Source organism: Lepidochelys olivacea (genome assembly GCF_965140295.1).
Source record: "Lepidochelys olivacea isolate rLepOli2 genome assembly, chromosome: 14".
Lineage (NCBI taxonomy): Eukaryota > Metazoa > Chordata > Testudines > Cheloniidae > Lepidochelys > Lepidochelys olivacea.
In genome coordinates this window covers 6554309-6578534 of record NC_140424.1, presented here as the reverse complement: position 1 = coordinate 6578534, position 24226 = coordinate 6554309, and the positions used below count along the sequence as shown (strand labels likewise).

Below are 24226 nucleotides of genomic sequence, written 5' to 3'. Positions count from 1 at the left end.
GGGTGCAGCTTTCATGTACTGGAGTTGTTTCCAGTTGGTACTGTATGAACACATGCATGTACACCCCGCTCCCCCTCCACCCCCATAGCCAGCCCCTGAGGCCTGCACATAGAAACAAAACCGAATCAGCAGTACCCGCAAGCTAAACATTTCTCTGTGTGTTAGGTTCTCACACAACATCAAAGGCTTATGGAAATAATGTCACCCCAGCTATGTGTCTTGTGAAATCAGCTCTACAATTTTTCCATTTCTCATCAAAACAGATGAGAAGTAAAAGGTACCACTGTTAGGAATTTTAGTCTGGAAGGGACCTCCGGGTCATCGAGTCCATTTTCCTACCCAAAATCTTCGTTAGAAAGGGCGAAAGTGGGAAATCCAGCTAACTTTTCTCTCTCTTCCTTCTCTGAAAAAAGAACTCTGTAACCTTTTTAACCCCCCCAAATGTTGGAAGGACTCAAAATGTACAGGGTTTAAGCCATGCATGGGTCTGGTGCTGGCCCAGGGTGAATTTCATCCTAAAGAAACTGGGGGGGCTGGGAGGAAGTTACTCGTTGAATTCACTTTGCTGCAGGATTTTTTTTTTTTTCCTGACCTAGCTTCACATTTCTGATGCAATCCTCCTCCTTTGTCATTTGTTTAGTATCCGTGGCGCTGAATAATTCCTTTACTTTATATCAGGAGAGGTTTGGGTTAACCTAAAGCTGCTGTGCAGAAGGGCCGCTGTGAGTATACCTGTCTGTCTTCCAGGTGGGAGTGCAGCCAAGCAAACGACCTGGGAAGGGGGACATCGTGTTCCGGCACTGGCTTATTGGCCTGGCAGGATCCCTGCCAATGTGTCAAGCGTTGCACTGTTGAGGTAGGAGGACAAAACTTTTTTGTTTTCCCTAGGTGAGGTCTAATGAGCTAAGCACAGGACTGGGAGCCTGCGTTAGGAGGCCTGGATCTTACATAGTCTTTCTCCCAAGCAGGTAATGTGCTCTCAGGGCATGAGTTAAACTGCTGGCATTTCTGCTTTAAACACTGGGAAGCAAACCACGATCTGTCGGCTTGGTCCTGACAGATGAGCCTTTGCTCAATGGCTCAGAAGGAGGTAGAGGAAAATCCAGGATCGCTGCCAGCGTGCCTGGGGGAAGGGAGGGTGTTCCTGCCTGACCTCAAGCTGGGCTGTGGATAAAACCGGAGTGAAGGACTGCTTCTCGTGTGTATGGTGCAGCATTGGTGGAATCCAAGTCTTTGTCCTTCTCTTATTGAGGGCCAGCCCAGTGAACCCTGCCAGGACAGCCTGAGGCAAAACATTCCAAAGATTAATCCTCCTTGCAGGGAAGAAAGGAATTGTGATTATACACAAAAAGCTCTGCTCCAACTGATCAGAGCAACTGTTTGCACAGCCTGGTCCCCTGTCACGGAGTGGGGTGGGGAAGGGATAGCCAGGACTGGATGCTCTAAGAAAGAGTGTAAAGCCCACATTGCAGCTCTGAGTGGTGAAGGGAAAGACTATGGATTACCTGCTGCTTTTAGGTCTACCAGACCCAGTCCAGCAGGTTTGACAGCGATAACTCCAGGAAGCTGCCAGAGTTTCAGGGCGCACAGCTGTGGCTGGACTAGAGAAGGAGAGGGCTGAAGGGCACTTGCAGGCTCTCAGAAATACCCAGTTCCAGATTTTTGTTGTTGTTAAAGATGAAATTCTCCAGTCCCGCACAGCCCCAGGGGCGGGAAATCCAGCCTTATGTACTGTCGTGTGAAACGCACTCACCATGCTGGGGGCAGCAAACAGCACTACAGTGCAGCTACTCTGGTCTGGAGCCTGGGGTAATTTGGCACCCAGATCTATGGGTTCTCAGTCACTAGATTGACATGAGCCCAGATCCATAGAGCCCTGTGCGGATACAAGGTTCGTATCCGCATCTGAGCTGCAAACATGGTCCGCGGGTATCTGTGGACCTAAAGCAGATATCCGCAGATTTGCAGGGCTCTACAGGTCTAGTGCCTCTAGCTTGGCCTGCATCCAGTTATCCCCTCTGCACTGACGGGGAGTCAGTCTTGGACAAGGAAATCTAAAGACAACAAACTCCAAGGAGGTTTAAATAACTAACTTCAAGTGTGTGACACAGACCAACAAAAGGCAGGATGTTGCAAGTGAAGGGCTGACGGCTTGTCTTTAGGGAACTCCACTCACTGGCCACATCCGGTGGAGACGCACATGGTGGTGACGTAAATCAATACCTCAATAAATGGGCATTAGTGAATGTCAATCGCAAACTGGGGGCAAAGGGCAGGGCAGTTGTAGGAAAAGTGGGAGTATATACGATGATGTGGAACAAAGTGAAGCCCTGGTATTTTGTAACCAGTCGAACAGATACGGTAAAGGGCCAAGTTATCCCAAGGCTGTGGGGTTTTATACCAGACGTTCATGCCAGTTAAAGGCAGTCCATTGGGAGCCTTGGGGACTGAAGGTGTAGTAGAGACCACAGCAGTGCCAGCTTTCTCCCCCTTCATAGGAGAGATTTTCCCTAGGGGTGACAGGAGAGTTTGATTTCTCAGGCTCTCTTATTTGCAGGCGCCTCTGGCTGGACTGCCGACAAGGACACTGATTTGTGTCTCACAGAGTGCGGGACACCTCAGTCAGGTAGGGACTGAGAACACCAGGTGGATATGAGTGAGTGATAATCTTTGTCATTACCAATCAGGAAGGGCTCTGTACTGTGACCTGCCTGTGAGGCTCTCTGCCTGACACTCGACCTCAAAACAGTGCAGGTTGTTTACTGTCCAGATTTCTTTTTCCCCATGACAGGTCAGCAATGGACCCTAGCCTGTCCTCTGATCTCTCAATAGCTTGTTTTGGAAGCAGCCTTTCTTACAGAATCTGATCCAGATATTTTCACAGAAAGGTCATCTTTGTCTTCCCAGTGCTGCAGGGTATTTCTCTTTGCTGTCATTAAACCAATAGGAATCCACCTCCAGGAAATCTGGCAGAGATCAAGATCTGTTATTGGCTGAATTGCCGATGTGTCCTCTCTCAAGTTAGAGAAGTAGTGTGGCCTGCTGCTCTGAACTTGTGCCCCAGCATGACCACTGGCTCACCCAGGGGCCTGGGCCCGCACCCAGAGGCAGTCTTTTCCAGTTTGAGGCCTCTGCTCTTAGGTGCCTCTCTAGGTACTTATGGGGCATCCAAATGCATGGTAAACACTAATGGATATTATCCTCACTCGCCCCTGTGAGGAATGGCTGGGCTGTTCTCCCCACTGTACAGAGGGGAAACTGAGGCTCAGAGAGACTAAGTAACTTGCCCAAGGTCACAGAGGAAGTCTGTGAGTAAGCCAGGAATTGAATTGGTGTCTCCTGAGTCCCAGTCCAGGCAACTGCAAAACCCCCGGCGATGCAAAGCTGTTGTGTCCGGGACTTTTACTCTCTCATGACTGCAGGAGCCCAAGGGTAGGGGGCATGATGTGGCACTTCTACCATGGCCCAGAGGGACTCTTGCAATCAGGGTGGAAATTACCAGCCCGAGTGGCTAATCTGACCTGTGCTGCAGGCTGAGGTGACACTTGCCAGGCCCAGGATAGGGTTCCCACCAGCTACACTCCCCATCAGTCCCTGTGCCCACCTCAGATTGGTGCAGGAATTAACTCTCCTCCCCTGGGCCTTATACTGAGACGTAGTTACTCCAGCTGGAGATGTGGGTGCTTTGAACATCTGAAAACCAGGCACTCAGTGTCTCAGGCTGATGAATAAAGCAGCTCATCTGAGCTGGGCATTCAGAATTAGTGGATGCTTTTGGAAATGTTGGCCTCAGTCCTTCTTCGCCTCCATTTCACCCCCCTGTTAAGTGGGAATGATAAACCTTTTCCATTGCACAGAGGTGTGGCCAAGATTCATTAGCTAACGTCTGTGCAGCATGCCATGTATTTCTGTCCCCTGCACTGGCAAGGGCATGGTCCCAAGGACTGTCTGGATGGGTCTTTCCCTTCTCTTGTCCTGTGATCCCAACTGGCATTGGAGAGCATAGGTGCTACCTGAAATGATCACCTTGAAGGAGGGGAAGATGCAACACGCCAAGCCCAGGAAATGCAAGCAGCTGGCTGCATTGTGAAAGAGGCACACCTGTATATTAGCTTGGCTGCACTCCAGTCTCTCGGTCAGGGATGCTAATGCAACCAGCACTACATGGTGCTGGGAAAGACTGTTGGGAGAACATCCTGGCCGGGAGGAGATGGAGCGTTCCTGTGGAGTTGTGAGCGATGGATCTGAGTGCAGGAGGAAGGTGCACGAGGTGAAATCTCCAGCCTCAATTAAAGCAGTCAAGGTTAAGGCTTTGCTCCCATTGGGGAAGAAGCCAAGCAGCATTTTTATGTGACTGGGAAACCTCTCTGTGGATGAAGGTTGCCCCTCACCCTCAAAGGATGGTGATTCAGAAGGCCATTGTGGAGTGAGGTTTGGAGGCCCATGTGGAGTGTAATCTCTTAAAGACCTGATCCTGCAGCAGAATTCTACATGCAGAGAGCTCCCATTTACATATGGGCCCTTTTCTTGCATAAGCCCGGCAGGATCGGACCCTTTATGGATTATACTGTAGAAGCTCCTTCAGATTCATTGGGCTGGCTTCAGAATGCCCTGCACTGAGTCTGTACTCTGTGCAGCTATCCTGGGCAGAGCAGTGCTAAGCAAGGCTTGAAGGAAGTCTAGGTCAGTGGACAGCAAGGCACAGAGCCGTGGACAGCAAGTCAGAACTGAACAAAAACATGCTGAGACACTCTGTATTCTTTTACACACACGTTGTCGTCCTGTGTGCCAGGGCAAACATGCAGCTACTAGCTTGTTTCCACTGAAATCTGCCGTGGCTAACTGTTTTGCTTAAAGAACAGGAGGACTTGTGGCACCTTAGAGTCTGACCCATTTATCTGAGCATGAGCTTTCGTGAGCTACGGCTCACTTCATCGGATGCATCCTGTGGAAAATACAGAAGATGTTTTTATACACACAAAACCATGAAAAAATGGGTGTTTACCACTACAAAAGGTTTTCTCTCCCCCCACCCCACTCTCCTGCTGGTAATAGCTTATCTAAAGTGATCACTCTCCTTACAAATACATCTTCTGTATTTTCCACAGTATGCATCCGATGAAATGAGCTGTAGCTCATGAAAGCTTAGGCTCAAATAAATTGGTTAGTCTCTAAGGTGCCACAAGTCCTCCTTTTCTTTTTGCGAATACAGACTAACACGGCTGTAACTCTGAAACCTGTTTTGCTTAATGAAATTTAACTAGTAGAGCCTGCCATGACTTTACCATTCTCCTCACTAGTCAAAAGTAGGGCCTTGAAGTAGGTCACTGGGATTAGTAAGAAGCAAATTGCACCATCCTTTACTACACACTCTCTTGGCAAAATTCTGCAGATTGAGCAAAGCTATTCTGCAGTATTTTTTGCAGGGACAGGTGTGTATCTTGCTTAATAGCTCTTTATTGCTGCATAGCTGTCTACATTGTACCATCATCAGCAAAATATGGTTTGAGGTGGACTTAAAGAGAAAGGCTTTTACTGTCATGATGTCATCTAGGATCCTTGTGAGCTACTTGCTATTCTGCTTCATTGATTATTTTGAAATATTCAGCCTGATTCTTTCCCTACAATGAGTTGGAAGAAATACTTGTAGAGTCAGAACTTCCAGTGTTGTTCAAATAAACATGGACCCTAAGCAGAAAGTTTGAATGGCTTTATTTACCCACAGGTCTCCTTATAAGTGTTTGTTATGTAGGCAAAAGCATCTTCCCCTTTCAGTACTGCCACATTTTCCTAGCTTTACTTCTGAGATTCATCCTCTTGCACCACATTGGCCTTCACACAGCTCTTGGAAGGTCACATATGTGTATTGCACAGGCAAGACCGGCTCTAGGCACCAGCAAAACAAGCATGTCCTTGGGGCGGCACAATTCCAGGGGTGGCATACTGGCCACCCTTTTCTTTTTGCTTGGGGTGGCAAGAAACTTAGAGCCGGCCCTGTGCACAGCGGCAAATGCACATTCACCTAGAGAGATTTGGTCCCCCGTGTACTAAATTGTCAGGAACAGCTGCATTGATTCTTAGCCAAGGAAGTGGGTTTTGTGTTTTGGATGTTGCCATCCCAGGGAAGGAGGTACCATCCCTTATATTTATTGCAGGCACCTTCAAAATACCAAAGGTAACTTGAAACAAGAGCTAAAGTGCAAATTGTTAACCCTTTCAGTCTAGAGCTGACCCCAAGCAGAGTTGTTGCAGTGCATTTATGCTGGTTGACCTGGCTGGGGAGTGGTTCATGGCTGGAGTTTCGTCAACAGTCTTAGAAGTCTCTTCTTCCCTTGATATGCACGTCCAGCTTGTGTCTTCCCAGCTCAGCAGTCAGCGAACTCTGAATCCTGAGATACCAGCTAAGAAAGAGCTCTTGTGTTAGAGCTGAAGACCTGGAACATTGACAGGAAAGATGAATTGTCATCAAAGGTTCTGTTACAGCATGAAACCTCCTGACATCTGTGATCTGCACTTCATATCTGCAGGGGATGTTGGAACGTGATACCCCCGGAGAACTCTGAAACCTTCATGATCAAAAGCCAGTCACAGGGGAGACTGCTCACAGGGGGATGGGGGAAAGAGATTGACAGCAACAACTGGAGTCACAGTGTCACATGCAACATAGAGCGTAGGAATAAGGGCGTTACGAACTCAAAGCTTGGCTCCCATTCAAGGCCCACAAAACTGGGTGAGCCTGAGCTGTGTTATGGAATAACCCCAGGCGTGTGTGGTTTCAAGACAGATCGCACCAGCCCTGAGTTTAGACTGTAAACTCTTCAGAGCAGAGTTTTATGAGTTTGCCCAGTACCTAGCATGAAGGGGCCCTGTGGGCACTCCTGTGTAAACATTAAATCATCCCGCAAAGGCATCTGCCTGTGAGGCTGTGAAGGTCCCTTTGCAGAATCGGGACCATGGTCAAGAGCTGTGACTTGGTGAAATGTGGTTGTTTCTAACATGGCCAACGGGTCTCATGTGCCCCTCTCACATATCCCTCTTTTCTCCCCGTACACAGTCCCTTTCCAGCGTTGAGTCTCTGATCATTTCCACTGGCCTGGCTGCTGTTTCCGACCCGTTTTTGGCATAACGTCTTGAAATTGTTCTGAGAGGTAATGCTAAGGGCCGGATCCTGAGAGGTGCAGAGCATCTGCAGCTCGCCTGGCCAGCAGGGGGAGCTGCAGGCAGGTGGCAGCCTCGGGGTTGGCTCCATGGGAGCCGTAGGCCATGTCTACACTATGGTCGTTGAGGCAGTGTAGCTACAGCACTGCGACCCCCTGCAGTGATGGAAGGGGGTTTTCCGTTGGTGTAGGAACCCCACCTCCCCTAGCAACGGTCGCTAGGTTGATGGAACCTTGTTGGCCTGGGTGGGATTCCCCCGGGGATGAGGCCTGAGTGTTCTCTGGTTGGAGCCTGACTTATTTAACAGCCTCCTCGCTTGCCTCACCCATCAGCCAGCCTCTAGGAGAGGGTGTTAGACTGAGCCTGCCTTTCTGCTCTCCTCGGCGTTGTTTGGCTGCTCGGTCTCTTAGCAGCTGGAGAAATAGGAGCTTCAGGTTCCTCTGCTTCCAGCTCATGCAACTGGGATAGTACCAATGGGCCCAGGCCAGAAGTGCTCACTCAGGCAAAACTCCTGTTGTGTCCAGTCATGCTCCTTGACTTCCGTGGGAGTGCGGGAGTGCTGGTTGAGTCAGGAGTTCAGGCCTGGGCCCTGTAATACCTGGCACTCTTACTGCGGCTTGGCATGGCACTTCTGCTCCAGCCCAGAGCACAATAGTAGCAATCCACCCCCCAGGGCCTCTGTGAGACAGGGACGTTGTAGGGTTGTTTTGCCTTCCTTGGGCCTGGTAAGCTAAGACGCAGGTTAAGCTAGTTCCCTGAGATCACAAGGAATCAGCAGCAGGACTCGGAGCTCCTGCCAGTGGGGTTTGTGTCTGATCAGTGGAACCTGCCCCCCGCTAACGTTTACTTCCTAAAGCGGAGGTGTTTACCCACCTGGCTCAGCCCAGCTGCCTGGAGGTCCGAGAGGCCGAAGGAGCTCTTCCCACCCTGGCCAACTCCATCATACGTCTGTAAGTGCTGTGACTGGGACAGAGACCTTTCTGGATTTTCAGCAAGCAGGGAGTTACCACCCTGTTCAGGTGCCTTAGGCATGCGGGGGATAAGAGCCTTTGAGAACACGCAGCGCTTTCCAGGCAGCTGTTCTCGGGCTGGGAGTTATCTGTTCTTGTGTCCAACGCCCTTTACCGCCTCAAGAATAAACCCCTGAGGAGGAGAATGTGCTGATGAAAGAGAGGTGCTTTCATTGCTGATCCGCACTGCTGTTTTGCGCCAGCGATGGAAGCCCTGTGCCCCGATTCTTGCAGCCTTGTTGTAACTCTTGTGGGAGCCTAGCGTAAGGGGCCTTCTCGAAGCTACTTGCTAGAGGTTTCAGAGTCAAAGCAGCACAGGCTACAGGTTTCATAGGGTCCCAAACTCCCAGTTACCATGGAAAGTCAATGGGAGTTAAGTGCCTAACTCCTTTAGCCCTCTTTAAAACCCCAAGCCCCTGTGCTTCTTACCGAAGCAGGTCATGAACACCGTTGGGCTCTTACCTGGTTGTTTTCATCTGCAAGTCTTGAAGCGCTTTTAAACATGAAATGTTTCTCCTCTCCTTGTGCACGTGGTCCAGGGAGCTCTGGGGAATGTCACTGATCCATGCTGACATCCTGTTTCCTTTATAAGGGACTGGGGGCTGCCATGGGAGGACACATCTGTCCCCAGAGTTGGTACATAGCTTGTTTTGATCATGCTAGATTGCCAGGTGCTCATGCTCACCGGCAGCTAAGGTGGCTGTCCACGCCAGAGGATGGTAGGAATCATATGTGGCCCTCAGGGAGTGCATTCATATTTGTGCCAACAACAGGAAGGATTAGAAGGGAAACAGAGCTACAGAAAGTGAGGGTTAGATGAGGGGAAACAGAGATTCAGAGAGCTAGATTTGCTGCTGATCTCACTGGAGTTGTGCCTGCTTATAACAGTGATGAATTTGGCCTAGAAAGTATAAATGAATTCCACAAGGCTACACAAGAAGTCAGTAGCAGAGGCAAGAGCTTAGGCATTCCTGGTCCCTATCCCATGCTCAGTCCATCAGACCATGTTCATGTACAATCAGCACATTAAAAGTTGGCTGCAGTCCACAAACAGCAGGCAGAAGCTCCCACCCTTCCTGTTCCTGGCCTTACGGGTCTATACTGTGCAGCTCCTGGGTGGCAGGACGCCTGTTCCTCTGTGTGTGTCACACCCTGAGCAGGATCTTAGTACATGGAGTAACCAAGAATTAGCCCAGAGCAGTATTTTGTGGCTGAGCTGTAACCCCCTGAAAAGAGAGGATGATGGTGGAAATGCTGACGGCTTTTCAGTATAAGGGCACAAAACAGCACTGCTCTCATTTTCCAGTTTGGTTTCTATGGTTCCTGTGTGCGATGCGTAAGTGAGACCACATTTTCCTAGGTTACAGGATCTGCTGTGACTGGAGTGAAAAGTGACTGAGTTAGCACTTTCCCTTCAGAAGGGAACTTGGCACCTTTCTGGGGAACTTCATAAAGGGTTATGTGGCCCTGCCGCAACTGCAGTATCTCTGGCCAGCTTCCTCTTTGATGTGGACTCCCAGGTATCCGAGAACCTGGAGGCCCAAAGGATTCCTCTGTGAGTGCAGTGCTTCTGTGTTCCTTTCTGGCAGGAGATACTCAGCCATGCCAGCAGAGGGGATGAACTAGGCGTTAGGGCATGGCCTGGCACGTGGGAGAATTGGGGTTCAAATCCCACCTGATTATTGTGCGTACTGGGGTAGCACCTAGGTGTTGTACAAACACAGGACAAAAAGACCTCCCTGCCCCAGGGAGCATCTCTGCCACAGACGCTCTATGTGACCGTAGGTCTCCGTCTGTGACGATAATGCTTCCTAACCTCCCGTGAGTGATGTGAGGACAAATTGAGTGAGGATAGTGAGGTGCTCAGGTGCTACAGAGGTGGAAAAGACCAATAAGTACCTCGAGAGAAACTACGTTCCCTAACAGCTCCAGCCCCGTTCTACAGGGATGCTGGGTATAGCCCATTTTGACCCATTGTCCCATATTTTAGTAGTGAAATTGTTTAGTGTCTCCTGTCACTGTTGGGCACAGGCCTCTGAGCTCTTTCCAGTTGCTGTGTTCTTTGGCAGATTGATCTGTGTAAGATGTGCTGGCTCATCTCACACACATGTGCTCACTATCCTAAAAAGATGCTAATCACTATGGCATATAAGGCAATTGCGTCTCCCGTACAGAGCATGCCCACAGCAAGCTGTGCCTCACGTTACCAGGGCTCTTTCATTAAATACGCAGAGGCTAGGGATTCTGGCAGGCTTCTTGGATGGGTGCCCTTACTCACAAGTGCCATTAGCTTTGATAAGCAGCAGGATTGAATTCCTGTGTTCCCCCAGCATCCAGGCCCACATATGCCCCAACATTCCTGTTAGGCCTGGGAAGGGCTCGCTGGGGGACAGGCTCAACTTCTTTTGCTCCAAGCTCAGGGTGTGGATGGGATTTTTCCAGGACGTTGCATCCATGTTTTAATGAAATCTTCCTCTCTGCTCCAGCACCACAGACATTTTCCCCACCTTGGTGTCCCTGGCAAAGGCAAGCGTCCCTCCCAACAGGCGCTTCGATGGTTCAGACGTGTCTGAGATTCTCTTTGGGCAGTCGCACCAAGGGCACAAGGTATGTAGTGGACTCTCTTCAAGGTTCAGCTGCAGGGGGAATTACAGACACCACCTCAGTGAGGGTTAGTTGTTAGGCCTTGTGCATGCGAGCATTACCATTGGGGCCGTCACGGTGGGAATGCTGCTGTGGACAGCTTGGCACCACTTTAACCACTGTGTCATCTAGTCATGCGGTGGTACAATGGTGGGAAATTCTACTGTGGACCCAGCTTCCGTAGGGATGTGGTTTGATTGGCGAGGGGGGGGGAGCAGTGGAGTGCAGAGGGCTAGTTAGCATAATGAATCTACTGTTAATTCCCTATCTCCCAGACTCCCATCCCAGCTCATTTTGAGGTCTTATGTAAATTGGCTCTGACTGGCCTCAGGTCTGACATCACATGACAGGACTCCATATTACCAACTGCCCAGCATTACTTGGCATCATTCAAGAGAGATCTGAAGCTGAGCTAGCCTGGAATCTGAGCTGCCTCTTCACTCAAGACAGGGTGGTCTCTTCAGGGCACTGTGGAGATTGCCGGGAACTGGTGGAAGGGTTGAAGAAGAATCTGCGATGGCTTGATTTTATTTGTAGTACACAGTAGTAGCACCGAGAAGTCTCAGCTGAGATTCCAGGCATGATACAGACATACAATGAGATACAGTGCCTGTCCCCAGGAGTTTATCATGCAAGTAGACAAGATAGACCAGCATAGGAGGGGATGGTGGACTTGTTTGAAGTCACACAGCGCATCAGTGGACAAGCCAGAAATAGAACCCAGGTCTCCTGGCTACCCACTGGACCACACTCCATTAGCAGCAAGATGGCAGTTACAAATTAACCTTACCAAATTTGGAACTGCACATTTCTGTGGGCTCCTTTGGCATTTCCCAGCTTGGCCAGAATGTCACAGACTGGATTTCATGGCAGAGGTGGGGTGGGGCAGGGCAGGGCAGGACAGAAAATATTTTTTTAAAAGAGTAGTTAAAACTTGATTTGTACACTGAGCAGTTTGGTTAGCGGGGGTGTGTGGCCCATCAATGTGGCATTACGGGCTAAAGTGCAGAACTTGGCCCTTGCCCCATTCCTTTTTTGCTTTGCAGTTGACCTTTCAGATCTTTCTCCCTGTGCATTTCATGGCTGAGATGCAGTGATAAGAATGCCATCCCATGTGATATTTGGGTCGCTGTAGCACTAGAATTAGAGATAAACAAAGATCCCAGGCACTTGAAGCCAGTAGCGTGAGTCTGTCTTGATTTGACAAACAGGGTCACGATTAAGCTCCTATTCGTTCTGAGTCCTGGCTTGCGCAATATGTCCATTATCAATTTGTAAGTAGGGCAGCCAGTCCCGTATCCTGCAGCTTTCAGTCCACATGACAATAGGACCTTCTCACAGCTCACTAACGCATGAGAAATGCAGTTAGCAGGACAGCCATTACACGGACACATTTTCCGAGTGTTACACAAGATTTTGGCTGCAGAACTCCAGTGGGCTTTAATGAGCATCCCACAACTAAAGTCTTGCTCTTTGCTTTGAAAGTCTGCCCTGCTGGGAGCTTCTCAATCTGGCTCCCGGTAGGGATTTTGGATTTGCTCTCCAAGTCCATTGCGTATTTGGAATTTAATATTTTTTATGGAACCCTTTGTTGACTCCTAAGATAAACAACGGAGGTGGGGGAGATATGGCGAAAGCCCATTTGGCTGTATGAGTTTTGATAGACCTTATTATAATGAGTTTATAGTGATGGGCCACTGTGAAATGCTACAATTAGCAGAGCATGTCCAGTACTTAAGCAATAGTCAGGGAATTAACCATCTCGAGTGGTTATTTGCCCAGTAGTGGCTGAAAGCCTGCAGGCAGTTCCAGAGAAATATAATAGCCATGATAGATGAGCATGGGCTTGGGAATTTCCAAAAGTGTGGGGAGAGGAAACTGAAGGGGGCGTAAGAGGCTGCGGACGGGTCACAAAGAAGAAATGATAGACAGGCAGTCCATAGTGGGTCGGGGGAAGCAGAGACTGCAGGGCAATAGAAAATGCAGTGCGGCTCAGGGTAGCCGTGCTACAGGACAATAGAGAACGCAGTGCTCAGGACTGCAGGGTAATAGAGAGTGTGGTGCTGGCTTGGGGGTAATACAGAGCACCGTGCTGGATTGGGGCAGCAGCACTGGGGCTGCAGGCTACGAGGCAGTGCTACAGAGAACTGCCCGGGAATGTTGCTACCCAAAGGAATAAGTTACATTTTGACCTTAAACCCTAGATTGTCATAATAGCAACAAATATTGAAAGGTTGCATTGGGTACTAATTTAGTTTGACTGTTGTCTCCTGTTTACCGCCTGTCTGATGTGCGCTGTCTGTGGTTACTCACTGATTAATATCACACTCCTGCCTCAAACTACTTGCGTTCCTGAGAAAGCCTCCGGACTCCTAGCATTTCAGGGTAGGAAATTGGGATGGGATGGGATGGGAAACTGTTGTGTTTCTGGCTCCTTTCCCTGCCTGTACAGGGTTGGCCCCATGCTGCATTTTGCTAGAGTTTTGTCCTGCCCTATTCTAAATATCCCCACGGAGATGATAACACGGAAGGCCTTGGCTTTGTGGCCTTTCAAATGATCAGCTTGTGTCTTTTGAGCACTCCCTTAAAGGTGAGCGGGTTTTGTAATTCTCCCTGGAGGTACATAGGGGATGAATTAACCCTGTCAGGGCCAGACCCTCCCGGGTTTAGGAAACTGTTTGATTAAATGTGGATCAAACAGTAGATTGCTATTTCTAGGACAAGGACAACCCTTTCAGCCAGTTTTGGTCTCAGCTCCCTGCCTTTTGTAACCAGGGATTGCTGTTGCCATTTCCAGTGTGTTCTCTGTCTGCGAGCTAGACACTGGTGCACTCCTGAACCATAGTCCAAACCAGCAGCCCCACCAGTTGTGTTTGAAGTTGCCTGGCTCCCCATCCTTTAGCCAGCTGAGACTTGAGTTGTTCCAGCCAATTGGATACATTTGGTCTGGTGTGTGCTACGCCCTGCAGAGAGAGAAGTAGGCAAGTCTATCAAAGCAATCCAGCGCCTCGGAGTTTATGCATTATATTCTAATAAGGAGACATCCATGGGTCAGCAATCACTTGGCCTTGTGCCTCCCAACACACTCATGCTGGAGAGCTGCTTGCATGTCTACTGTACCTCCCTGCTTGAGTGCATATAGCCAAGTACTTTGCAATGAAAATCTACTCCCTTTTATCTTGTACTTGTGAGCCAGTGATAGCAAAACTGCCTTTGATGTTACAGGCTTTTCCTTGACACACATCCTCTCCGAACCAGTTCCTTTTATTTATTTATTTTTTTTTGCAGCATCTGATTTATGCACAGTTCTGACGGCTGATTGGGGTGGTTGTTTTTATTTTGGAGGCAGTTGGCTGACTGCAGTGTCTGTACATCTCCTCACATTGTCTCACTCAGATATCCTTTGCTTTCCGCTCCAACAGCACCTATATTCCCTAGCAGTACCACCTAGGCCACTTCTGGAACTGCAGCCAGTGCCCTGTTTTGAATAAGGTTTGTTAGCAATAAAAACAAATCATACAAAATGTATCATGGATACAAGCATCAGACAAATAGGTTTTTTTCAGTAGATTAATGTCGAAGGAATATTCCTGATGCCCGCTTAGTAATAGAAACATACTAAGTAGTTTAGTTCAAACTTAAAATGATCATGTTTTTTTTTAATAAAAAAGTCATGAATCACTAGACATGTAACGTACCTGGTAGTAATGGGTTGCAATTCTCTAGACTAGAGCCATTCATCAGAGGGCTTCAGTTAAGATGAGCAATTTACCTGTGCAGTAAGAATTGTAATAGACGTTTTAGAGATGAAAACATCAAGGAGTCCGGTGACATCTTAAAGACTAACATATTTATTTGGGCATAATCTTTTGGGTGTAAAAAACTCACTTCTTCAGATGCATGGAGTGAAAATTACAGATACAGGCATAAATATATATTGACACATGAAGAGAAGGGAGTTACCTTACCTTTAGAGATGGTTAACCTGAGTATAACAATACCAGCAAACCTTTCAAGTGTAGACAAGGCCATATACTTGTACTGCCTATTCCTCGTCCTGCATAGGGATAAGCCATACTGGTATATGGCAATTTATACTGATGTGACGGCATCCATGCTAGTCAGTGCACCACGTTCACGCCACTGCAATAGTTAAATCAGTACAACTTTTGTGTGTAGACGAGACCTAATTTTAAGCATGCAGGGAGACCCGCTGGGCTTGATTCTCATTTATGCTAAGGGATTGTCTACACCAGGGGTTGGTAACCTTTCAGAAGCGGTGTGCCAAGGCTTCATTTATTCACTCTAATTTAAAGTTTCGCGTGCCAGTAATACATGTAAACATTTTTAGAAGGTCTCTTTCTATAAGTCTATAATATATAACTAAACTATTGTTAGGTTTCAGAGTAACAGCCGCGTTAGTCTGTATTCGCAAAAAGAAAGTTGTATGTCAAGTAAATAAGGTTTTTAAAATGTTTAAGAAGCTTCATTTAAAATGAAATTAAAATGCAGAGCCCCTCAGACCGGTGGCCAGGACCCGGGCCGTGTGAGTGCCACCGAAAATCAGCTTGCGGGCCGCCTTTGGCACGCGTGCCACAGGTTGCCTACCCCGGGTCTACACACTGGGGTAACGTGCTGACAGAGGTGTGATGTCTAAAACACACTGACATGTTACACGTTAATTCGTCCATGTAGACCCTGCTGGTGCACTTTAACATAATGCTGTTTGGAACAGCACTACATTAAGCACACGAGGGAACCTTTAGTTCGACCAGCAGGATCAACATGGAACAATTAATGCTCCATGTTAGCGCGCTTTAGAAATCACACCCCTGTACAGCGCATTATTCCACCGTGAAGACAAGCCCTAAGGCCAGTTTATGTTGTCCAGCTACTTTAAAGGGGCCTTAATGGTGGATGTGAATGTATTATTAACTCCCACTTCAAGGCTCTTTTGTGCAGTGTACAGTGGCCTCAGTGTACGTGGAAATTTTTGCAGGAAAAAAATTATTTTTGATGACATTTTCTGGTTTTTTTTTTAACAACAAAAAGCAGAACTCAAACCCTGTTTTTTTTTTTTTAAACCAAAACCCAGTACCATAAACAGGTTTGAAAAGTGAAAGCAAAACCATTTTTTTGTTGAAAAACTGAGCGGTGGGGGTGGGGACTGTACAGGAAATGTCTATGAAAACAAAGCAAACCCAACGGTTTTTAAAGTTTCCCACCAAAACCTGGCATTTTTTGTGTAAAACATATTATGGCCTTCATTAGTGTGTTCATTTATCTGCCTTTTGCCCTGACAGACAACACACAGATGTAAAATCCCAGGGCATCAAAAAAGATAACAGTTCATAAAATGGAAATAGGAATCAGGGTCCATAAATTCAACAGACGTCAAAGTGATTTCAGAAAGAAGTGCTCTGTTTGGGAAGGGAACATGACCTAAAAACAAACGCCAATTGGAATTATTACTGTGGATGGGAGAATAATGTACATTTGAATTCTGTAGCTGCCATGTAGTCTCAGGGAGTCTAGGAAATGGAGAATAACTCTTGAAGCCATTGCCAAATTCTCTTTTGATTGCAGGTTGGTGTGGATCCTCCATGTTTTTCATGTGCATAGGGTTCTTTTGAATAAAAGCCAGCCAAATGTTAGACAAACACCATATCTGATCAGATCAGTGGTTCAAACAGTCCAGTATCCCGTCTCTGACAGTTCAACCTGGTGCTTCAGAAGAAGGAGTAGATGTTTCATAAGAAACAGTTATGCAATAATATGGTAATAGGGGGCATTTCTTCCTGGCCACAAGCAATTATTGGTTGGCTTAGTGCCTGAAGCATGAGGGTTTATATCCTTTATACATTTGTATAATATCTAATGAAACTGCATGATGATGTTGGTCTAATATCTAATTCTGTTCAAATATCTGATCCTCCAGAACTTTTCCCCCATCTTGTAGCAGTGAGTTCAACAGATTAGTTATACATTACAGTAAAAAGCGTTTAATTGTAGCTGAAGATTTTTTTTTCACCTTCTAATTTTCTTGGGTGAAGTTTTCTTCCCCTCCCTCTTGTGTGTGGCTGGGTACATAATTTCCAGAGTGACGGGGAACAGTAAATACTGTAGGTGGAAGCTCAAGCTTTGATCACATCTGATAGGAAGAGGGGGGTTGAATTTTTAGAGACACTGTAAGATACTCCAAGGATGATATGGGCCTGACCCAGCCATCTGCTGTCTACACTACGGGGACTGGCATAAACCCATAGCTTAGCTTACTGCTTGTGATGGAAGTGGTTTTTCCCCGAGTGATGGTAGCTAGCTTGATGGAAGAATGTAGCTCCATCTACACCGAGGGGTAGGTCAGCATAACTAGTGATTTGGACATCATAATGGTGCTTTGGGGGTGTGGGTTTTTCACACTCCTGAGCATGGTAGCTGAGGTGACCTACATTTTAGGTGTAGCCCAGGCCTAGAAGCGGCACGCTGAAGGGATATCTACACTTCACACCACGGGCAGTGGAAGGTAGAGTGTGTAGCTACGCACCACAGTGAAAAGCGGGCTACATGTGTCAGTGAAAGGCTATGGCAGCGACGAAAGGCTCTGGCAGTGGGGAACTGCTGGAGCTTTTCCCCACTGCCTCTACCCCGACAGAGCCTTTCCCTATGGTGGGGAAAGGCTCTGGCAGTGGGACACTACGCTGCTAAAAATAGCGGTGTAGACCGGGGAGCCCTGCTTGGGTGTGTAGAGAGCCGTGTCAGACACGTACCTGGGTACATACCCTAAGGTTCTGGCACTTGCCTAAGCTGTCTACACTGCTGTTTATACCTGTGCCGGGGGACTGTACTCTACACAGCGCCATTAGGAGTGTGCAGTATAGGCTTGCTGCCTTATGAATCCAGATCCTGTCCCTGAAGGGGTGGCCTTGGGTAAAGCATGTTCCCTTTGGTTGGGAAAGAAGAAAAGGGCAGAGTAGATGAGAAACAGCATTTCCATGACCTCCACTGTCCTGAGGAGAAGGCTCAGAGTGCTGATTGGCTCCTCCTGAGGGGCTGTCACTTGTTTCCATTGTATTCTACTAAAATAGCCGCTCTTCAACAACATATTTTTCAGTCCTTCCCTCATTCCCCCCCCCCCCCGCTCTTTTCTTCAGACAAGCTGGGGCCTGCAAAAGGCCAGCATTAATCAGCATTCCAGAGCCTGAGCACTAAAGCTCTCCTGGTAACAGCGTTCCAAGGGCGGCTTAACAGAACCAGGGATTGCCTCCACCAGAAAGGCTGACTGTGAGGATTTGGAGCACTTGTAAGCAGTTTAATATAAAGTCTCCAATAATGGTACCCAGCCAGGCAGGATACCATGGCGACGAGGGCCACAGAAATACCTAGAGGTCATGGTAATCCCAGCTCCTGAGGCTGCTCAGAGAGCAGTGGGCTGGAAGGATGCTAGATCCTACGAGCATCTACACTTCCCCCTGCATCTCTGGGGAGATTGGTGAATTTGTGTCTGTTCTACGATGACACCAGCTGAGCTGCGAGGCTAGCAGGAGCCTGTGCTGAAAGCTAGCTTCACTGCACTGTGCTCGTTTTCTCCTTCCCACCTACCTGAACCTTTTCCAGCCAGCAGGGTCTGGCTGCTCAGGGATTTGAGGGGGTAAGTCTGTTCTCAGCTCTGCCGCTGAGTCACGGCGTGACCTTGGGAAGTTGCTTAGCCTCACTGTGCCTCAGTTTCTCATCTGTCAAATGTCATCAGTAATTGTTTGTCAGACACTTGGAGGTCTTTGCCTGAAAGATGCCAAATATGGGCAGAGTATACCATCTGCAGGGGAGTCCTATAGGACATGAAATCAGGCCTGACTGCTTTGAGCTCCAGTATGTGCAAGCTATAGATAGTAAAAAAGAGGCAGCTATTCTACCTCGCTGCCGCCTGCCAGGAGAACGACACACCTGCAGTAAAGCATGTTGTTTGAAGAAGCTCCCCCTTGACAATGTCTTCTCAAAGTGCCACTGTGTGGTCTCCTTTCCCTTTTTTGGGACGCAAGAGGGCAGACACCTCACTGGTGTGTTATAGCTCTGTGAACCTCTGGGAGGCTTCTCGCTCCATAAAAGCGCATCGCGCTGGGACAACAAGGGCTTTTGCAAAGAGAAGACCAGATGTTGAGTCAAAGGGAGTTAAACACACTGAGTAGACACTGCCCAGTTGGACCCAGTCTCTGTTATGTTCTCCGCCTGCAACCTGCATATGAAAATGTTAAGATCCTGCTTTTTCCTCTGGGGGAAAATATAGTAGCCAATCTCTGAAAATGGAAAAATGTTCTAAAGTGTCATTTTTAGTTTGAATATGGGGGCAGTGCTGCCTGCCCATACTAGCCTGAGAGTGCTGGTCCCCTTGCCCCCAGTCCGGCTGCCGTGACAGCGGGGACACCTGCTAAGTAATCGTCTCACTGGTCAGCTGTGAACGTTCCTGCTAAACTTGGCACGACAGCTGCCTCCAGCTCCAGCAGATGTTTCTAATTTTTAGCCCAATGGAAACTTTATGAATCACTTCAACTCCTTCCCAGAGAGGAAACCTCTTGTGATTCATCCCCCTCTGGGACCACCACGGGGTTCCAAGCGGAGATTATCTGACTGACTGGCCGGCCAAGCTCCCTTGGCCCTGTCATTTTATTTTGCCTCAAGGGGATCATACAGTGTGGATTCAGGGTGTCATAAAGATTGAACTAGACACAATCCACCCCGCCCCCACTCCTTGTCACCTTAACTCCCCTTAATGGGTCTCTCTGTGTTTATGAAGGGAGACTTCCTTAGAATGGAATGAGTGACTCAGTGGAGATGAACTGTGCTGTTCCAATGCATGATCTAAGCCTCTGCTTCACAAGAGACATGAAGTCATTATGAACTTGTGGCTTGGTTGCTGGCCCCACAGAGCTGTAAAGGTCTCTTAGATGTCCCTGCCGCTAGCTGAGCCGTAATAATAGCAGGACGGACCAGAATGCTCCTTGTTCTCACAGAGTCACACTGGAGGGGGATTCACAGGGAAAGTTACTGTAGAACGTGAGCTTGTGTTTGCTAAACACATTCCATTCGCTAGCCCCAAACGTTCTGCCAGTCCTCTTTGAAAGGCCTTGGTACTAGATAGTCCAGTTCATGTAACAAGGCTGGTATTGGAGTAGAAAACGCAGAGAATTTAACGTTAGTGGCGTGAAACCAGGGCAGCTTCTGTAGGGCTGTATAGAAACCTGTAAAAGCTGTACTGAGGCAGGGACAGAATGAGGTCGCTGTTAAAATTGATCATGTTTTAAGCCAAGCAGGAATAATGCCGTGGGCGCAGGTTGCCCCGTTGAGTTGCAGCTTCGGTGCCACAAGTACTCCTTTTCTTTTTAGGTTTGATCAGGTACAGCTACACTGGTATTGTTGGAACACCGACAAGCTCAGAGTACGTCTTTAGCGTTGTGCCATCTCCTAAAGAAACAGAAGGGTGTTAGCAACCCTTCCAAGGAGCTGCTACATTCTGGCTAGTCATATTCGTTCTTGCATTGACACCCTGTTAAGGATGAGATGTGAAAACAAGAGTGATTGTTATAAACAGGCAAAATGGTTGATCAGATCTCTAGTGCACAATTAGCGCCCGTCAGCTGTTCATCAGGGAAGGAAATGGACTCCAAGGGCCCTGCCTCAGGGAACAGGATATAAGAGAAAAGGTGAGAAAGGACGAATAAAAAACATCTAAGGAACCAGACCCAGTGTCTTACCTGGGCAAGCAGAACTCTCACAGCATGACATATGCAAGCCATACTCTGTCACCAGGGGATTGAAGCAAAGAAACAACAATGGCTCTTACTCTTCCATTTTGCTTCCAAAGTATGCTTGAGCCTCAAGACTTGTAATTTGGTGGGAAAGCAGAATGGCTGCCTCTGCAAGCACAGCCTGGTCTCCTCTGGGGCTGTGTCAGAGCTCAGGGCAGGAACAGATGAAATCTTACCCGGTATCCCCCTAAGTAAGGCTAACGTGTTGCCTTCTTTTCTTCCTGTAGACGTTGTTTCACCCCAACAGTGGAGCAGCTGGAAAGGACGGAGAGATAAAAGCGCTACGGCTGGCTCAATACAAGGCATTTTACACTACAGGTATAGTCTGTTTGAATTTAGGAAAAGCCCCTCCTCCAAAGACCTACGTGCCCTTGGGGAGAGATTTAAAAATCCAGGCAGATTGGTACAAACAAGCACAAATCCAGGAGCCTCCTGCAAACCAGAAAATGAATCAAATTCTTGCCCCAGCCACGGATACCTCCGCTGCAGGCTTTGCGGCCCAGAGTTGGTGACCTTCAGGGCAGCTTCAGACCAAGGGGAGTGTGAATTCCAAAGCTGAGGATGCCTCCCAGAGAACGTGCTGACAGCAGCTTCCTCTCAGCCCCAGATTCAGCAAGGCACCTAGGCCCGTGGCTTCAGCGGGGCAAGCCAGGTGCTTAAAGGTAGCATGTGCTGCAGTGCTTTTTTGAGACATGACCTGGAACGAGGGCTTTAGCCACAGCACCTCTGATGGTCACAACGACTACTAGTGGTGACCTCTGGAAACAAAGGTGGGGAAGCAGACACCCAGAGCACGTCAACAGAAGTTACAGAGGAAGGATCCTGATGTGAGAGGACAGCAAGAGGAATGATATGCTCCTCTGCAGCCCTCTGGAAATGCTTAGAGTCCATTAACCCTATGATTAGGGATGATTAAAATGGTTCCCTCACACACAATTCCACTGCTTCTGTTCATAGCATTTGGCTTGTTCTAAGGCATCTCCAATGCAGTATGTAGCCCCTACAGAGCAGGTGCCTACCCTGCCAGGGTCTCTGCTTACCAGCAGCATTGGACCTGTTCATGCTTCATCTCATTTCCTTTATTTTTAACCTTCAGTTCATTTAGCCTTCTTGTGGCTATTCTTGTGTCCTTGTGTTGTCCTTTGCCTCTCGATTCCCTTTTAGAGCAGCCCACAAAACGCCTTGCTATCCTTCCCTTGCCTGTAGAGCTTGCAAAAGCTATAATTTCATAACTGGGTCAAACTTGGGTCAGCCCATGCAAACCAATGCACAACCTTGCTGGAGGGTTTCAACCACAGCTGCAATCTCCCTTGCAGTACACGATTTCTGAGCTATAATTACTGAAGGCTGTCATGCTAGTACTGTTTGCCAGAGATCACAGGAAGCCCTAGGACTGTCACTTCATATAATTTAGCTCCCTAGCCTGTCTCTGGTACGATTCCTAAAGAGCAGGCAGTGACTTTTACAAATGTTTCCAATACAGCACCACTGCCCAGTAGATGTTGCTGGGCAGGACTTTCCCTAGCCTATCACTGGAATAATCCATGTAGAACTCAAAGCTTTTCAGTCTGCTGCTAGGTTGTTAAGCCATGTCCAGCAATGTGGTAGCAACTGTAGGTATAAGAGCTTAGACCTACACTAGAAACTCACTGATCTCCTTTGCTTTTGAGTAACTCATTTGCCACAGATATAAATCTGCTAGCCTAGGACCCTGGCACCTCTTGGTAACAGCAGTACCTGCTGCATGTGTTCAGGCTGTTTCGTCTGCTGGAAACTAATGACACTGCAGCAGGGATGGCTGCCAGGGGACTTGAGAGTTTTTCTCTGGGTTTCCATTCCAGGCGGGGCGAAAGCCTGTGACGGAAGCATTGGGCTGGAAGAGCATCACCAGCCACCGCTCATTTTTAATCTGGATCACGACATTCAGGAGCAGGTGCCTCTGGACATGAAGGCTGGCGAGTATCAGGCTGTTCTACCTGCGATAACCAGGGCTTTGACAGACTTTCTTCAGGATATTGCATCAGACAACGTCTCAACAGCTGATTATGCCCATGATCCAGCAGCGACGCCCTGCTGCAATCCACAGCACATAGTTTGCCGATGTCAGGCTTGCTGCTCTAGCCCTGCCATGGTAGACTGTAACAGGGAGCCGTAATCAACAGTTTCACATTGACTTGGCTGTCAGGTCAGTCTGTGCTGTTCTAACTGTGCTGTATGCAAATAAATCTGATGCTGTCTAAACCAGCTCGAAGAGCTAGCGTATCAGGGCGTAGCTGCAGCTGGCATGGTTCTCTTTGCACAGCATTTAGAATAGCGTGGCCATGTTGCAATCCCTTTGAGACACTGTGGGTGGAGTGTTCTGGAAAGCTCACCTTCTCTGCTCCTGCATGAAGAGGGGACAAAGAGCAGGTAGATCTAGATCAGTGGTTCTCAACCTATTTACCGTTGTGGGCTATGTCCAACACTGCCTGCATGGATGTCACATCAGCTGCAGCTCTGTGCTGAATGGGCTGCAAGCAGCCCACAGGTTGAGAACCCCTGCTCTAGATTGTGGTTGGGGAGGAAGGAGGAGGCATGTGCTTCATGGGCTCGCTTGGTGACGGAGGCGGTTCTTGGGTCAAAGCCCTTGTCTATTGCATTAGCCCCTGCCTGTACCTTGGAGGAGAATTGCTGCAAAAGATGAACCTGCATGTCAGTTGCCCTTCTGTGATCTGAAAATGGCCTTGAAGGGGACTTGGGGGGATGTGACAAGAGAGGATGAGTACAGATTGGGAGGGATGGGGCCCAGGAGGCAGTGGATTAAACCTTTGTACATATGGCCATGGCCTATCTAGAGGCCCTGAGATCTGTTGGCTTAGAGGGCCAGACACCCCCTACTATTCTTGGGGAGGTGAGGGCTCATCTTTACCCCTCTGGCAGCACAAGATGGACCTCCAGTCTCCAGGTGGGTTTTTTCCTCTAGGGTTAAACCAGTATGGGATTTATATGAAGCTGAGATGAAGACCGTGGCCCAGCTCTGTACCCTAGGGACAGGGGAATTGCACAGATAACTGACCTCCTCCTTGAGACTTAGCTGACAAGTAGTAAGGCCAACCTCCACCCTCTTCCTCCCAGGATTTCTTATCCATATTTACAAAAGGCTCCTGCTTAGAATAATGTCCTGTACTTCTAGGGCAGGTTGCACCTCTGAGGATCTCACAGCACTTTGCCAAGATGGGCAAGTGTTAGCTCAGCCCACTGTCCCTGCCCTGTTGTAAGGGCTTTTGGGGATGGCCTAGAGAGGAGGTGTGAAAGGGGCAGAGCCAGAGCATGATGCCCTCCTGCAATCTTGACCATTAAAAGGAGCTCCTTGGGAGCTGTTAACTATTGGCACAAGGCAGCCCAGCCCAGAGACCAACCTGGTGCCTGGCAGTTCCCTGAATGGTTATCAGAAGCCTAAATGCCCCCTCCTTTCCCAGACTGCTCTGGCACATCTGGGCCATTATCTCCATGTTACAAATGGGGAATCCCAGGCAAAAGTTAAGTGAATCCCCCAAGGCTTCAGCAGGTCAGTGTCACAGCAGCAAACAGGGACCACAGGTCCCACATCCTGGACAATGCTCCTGAAGCCAGAAG

General features: G+C 48.4%; 1 protein-coding gene across 13 annotated transcripts in view; it reads left to right on the top strand.

Annotated features, from left to right (window-relative positions):
• ARSG (arylsulfatase G) overlaps nucleotides 1–24226 on the top strand; it is a 91511-nt gene that overhangs the window by 60888 nt on the left and 6397 nt on the right. For 12 of the 13 annotated variants that reach the window (XM_084648564.1, XM_084648567.1, XM_084648566.1 and 9 more), the window contains 4 exons: nucleotides 748–856; nucleotides 10655–10775; nucleotides 20839–20929; nucleotides 22453–22855. In XM_084648564.1, the coding sequence (XP_084504690.1) occupies nucleotides 748–856; nucleotides 10655–10775; nucleotides 20839–20929; nucleotides 22453–22766 (635 nt within the window). In that variant the 3' untranslated portion in view covers nucleotides 22767–22855. Of the gene's footprint in view, nucleotides 1–747; nucleotides 857–10654; nucleotides 10776–20838; nucleotides 20930–22452; nucleotides 22856–24226 lie in introns of those variants that run through there. The other variant, XM_084648565.1, reaches the window with a different exon arrangement.